The sequence below is a fragment of the Penaeus vannamei genome, chromosome 18, assembly GCF_042767895.1.
Source record: "Penaeus vannamei isolate JL-2024 chromosome 18, ASM4276789v1, whole genome shotgun sequence".
NCBI lineage: Eukaryota > Metazoa > Arthropoda > Malacostraca > Decapoda > Penaeidae > Penaeus > Penaeus vannamei.
In genome coordinates this window covers 27,392,821-27,395,320 of record NC_091566.1, presented here as the reverse complement: position 1 = coordinate 27,395,320, position 2,500 = coordinate 27,392,821, and the positions used below count along the sequence as shown (strand labels likewise).

Sequence of the window (2,500 nt, the reverse complement as noted above, 5' to 3'; positions counted from 1 at the left end):
ACAAGATTCTCTACCTGAGAAATCAAAAGCATCTTCCCCAGGCAGGTCGTACTTAGAATCGAGCTCAGCCTCACTTCTGCTTGTTTACTGTCACTTCACTGTTATCACTGCTAGTTACTCCTCCCTGACTTTGAAGATATCACTCCCCTGTCTCTGAGGAATGTCACTGTAGTCTGAACTTCAGTTTGCTTAGGATTTTCATTGATTAATTAATTTTTTTGGACTGTGGTGAGGTGAATGCTTATAGTTTGCTCACAGATATAATTTGTTCCCATATTCAACTGAAGCAAAACATTCATCAGTTGATCACATGTAAATAAAACCCTTTATAAAATAGCTTTGCAGTATGCTATGTGAGACACAGAAACATGCAGAGCTATGTATTATGCATGGAAATATTTAAACAAACATTTCAGTTGTTACGTTGTTACTTTTATTTATTCATGCATTCACAATCATGAAAGTTAGTTTCTATGGATGAGATATCAAGTTCTTTACGAATTTATTTGGAGCGATCCACTGAGTATTCATATCTGACCCACCCACGCCCTCCCCCTGGGGCGATGTGGGTGGGTCAGCCCACACCTGGCCGCCCGGGCGAGGATGCTCTGCCTCACCAACTATAAATGGCGCTGGCATCCGGAGCCAAAATTAGCGTGTGAACCGGTGGGCAGGCGAGGGTGCCAGTCCGGCCCTCGGCACCTGTCGGCTTCTGGCACTCAACTACCGACGGGTTTTGAATTAGTTAATAGTGAGGATAATTGACAATGAATAACGCCTTTACTTGGGGGAGGAGGGCAACTCGCGGGAGAATAGTTGTCACTTCAGAAACAGCGGGTTTCTCTTACAGACACGCTGGTTTGCATGGGAACTAATTCCTTATTTGGCTGCCAGAAGCAGTCGGGCGCCTGGGGATACGGCTCGCCGGGCAAGCACGGGAACATATCACAGAATTACTGCATTATTACCTGATTTATTCATAAGGGATAGTTTTCCTGCAAGGATAGAATTAAAAGCTGGGAATTTTTTGTAAATTGAGAAGGCGTTGGAGTTTAGGAAAGTCAAAAATAGAAGCGAAAATCAAACAATACAGAATTTATATATTTAGGGAAAAAGGAACATCCTTTTTGAGTCTGCCTTTGGGTTAAATCACACTCGTTTTTTTGCGGTTTCTCTTGATTGATATCGGGTTTCCTATCAGTTGAATGAAATGCTGATTCTTTTAGTTCCAAAGCTTGTAAAGGGACTGGAAAAATATGTTTGCAATGCAGCTCTGTGCAAGGAAATATTTCCGATAATTTTCAAGAGAAATGTGACATTATTATACTTGATTTCTTTTGTAAGGAAAATATGACATATATGTAATATATTGTAATTTAGGAAAATCATCTAGATATTTGCATAGCTTCACACTTCAAAAAACAACTAAAAAGGCTAGATCAAATAGCGGACAGCACAACCACATCACCACCACCAACAACAAAAGAACAATATACACAGTAGTTATTCCCCAGGCTCTCCACATGGAGTAGGCCTACGCTCGGAATTTGGAAATGCAAAACCATAATGTAATAACTCACACCCACATTCACACACACATCAACATTCTCTTTCATCATAACTGCCTCATTCTTCAACACAACCATTCCACGCAAAAACATCGCTCAGCAGACAAGAATTTCCCCTTATTTTAGCCCGTAGAATCCACCTCACACGCAGCACGTTCTTCCCCCAGGCCTAACATCGCCGCAGACATGCCGTTCAAGGCCCCAGAGAACCCCAAATGCCCCAAGTGCGGAAAGTCCGTGTACCACGCCGAGGCTCGAGTGGTTGGCGATATTTCCTTCCATAAGGAATGTTACAAATGCAGTAAGTTCATGGCGGATGCCGCGTTGTTTAAGCTTTCATTTCTTTGTTGTGGAATTTGGTTAACCGTTCCTTGCTGTAAGGGTCAGTTAGCGTTGTATCAAAAAGGTTTAGATATATCATTTGACAATTATTGGAGTAAAACTCGCCATTTTAGCAGAAGAGTCGAACAGACAATAAACATCATAAAAAAGAAAAAGAAATACATATGTCTAACCAACATCCCCCCTCTCCCCCCTCCCCTCCCTAAGGTATGTGCAACAAGATGTTGGACTCCACCAACTCCAACTGTCACGAGAACATCCTGTACTGCAAGACCTGCCACGGACGGAAGTTTGGGCCCAAGGGATACGGCTTCGGAGGCGGCGCTGCTGGCCTCAGCATGGACACTGGCGCACACCTCGAGTAAGTGTTGCTGCTGCAGACTTGGTTCATATTCCTAGGGCGTGTTCCGGAAAATGTCTCACACTTTCAATTCATGTCAAAGCTAACTAAATTGGTTTCTTAAGATCGTTAAACAATATAGAATTTATTTATTTAAAAATCGATAATTTTCCATGCGAACACACCTCCCTGTAATGAGCACATCGATCAGTATACCCGGATCTCACAAAAAAAGGAAGTATAAAAGTCA

General features: G+C 42.4%; 1 protein-coding gene across 12 annotated transcripts in view; it reads left to right on the top strand.

Annotated features, from left to right (window-relative positions):
- The window catches only part of LOC113806553 (muscle LIM protein Mlp84B), a 41,453-nt gene that overhangs the window by 608 nt on the left and 38,345 nt on the right, over window positions 1-2,500 (top strand). For all 12 annotated transcript variants that reach the window (XM_070133087.1, XM_070133082.1, XM_070133084.1 and 9 more), the window contains exons 2-3: window positions 1,736-1,869; window positions 2,118-2,271. In XM_070133087.1, coding sequence (XP_069989188.1) covers window positions 1,755-1,869; window positions 2,118-2,271 — 269 coding nt within the window. In that variant the 5' untranslated portion in view covers window positions 1,736-1,754. The remainder of the gene's footprint in view (window positions 1-1,735; window positions 1,870-2,117; window positions 2,272-2,500) is intronic.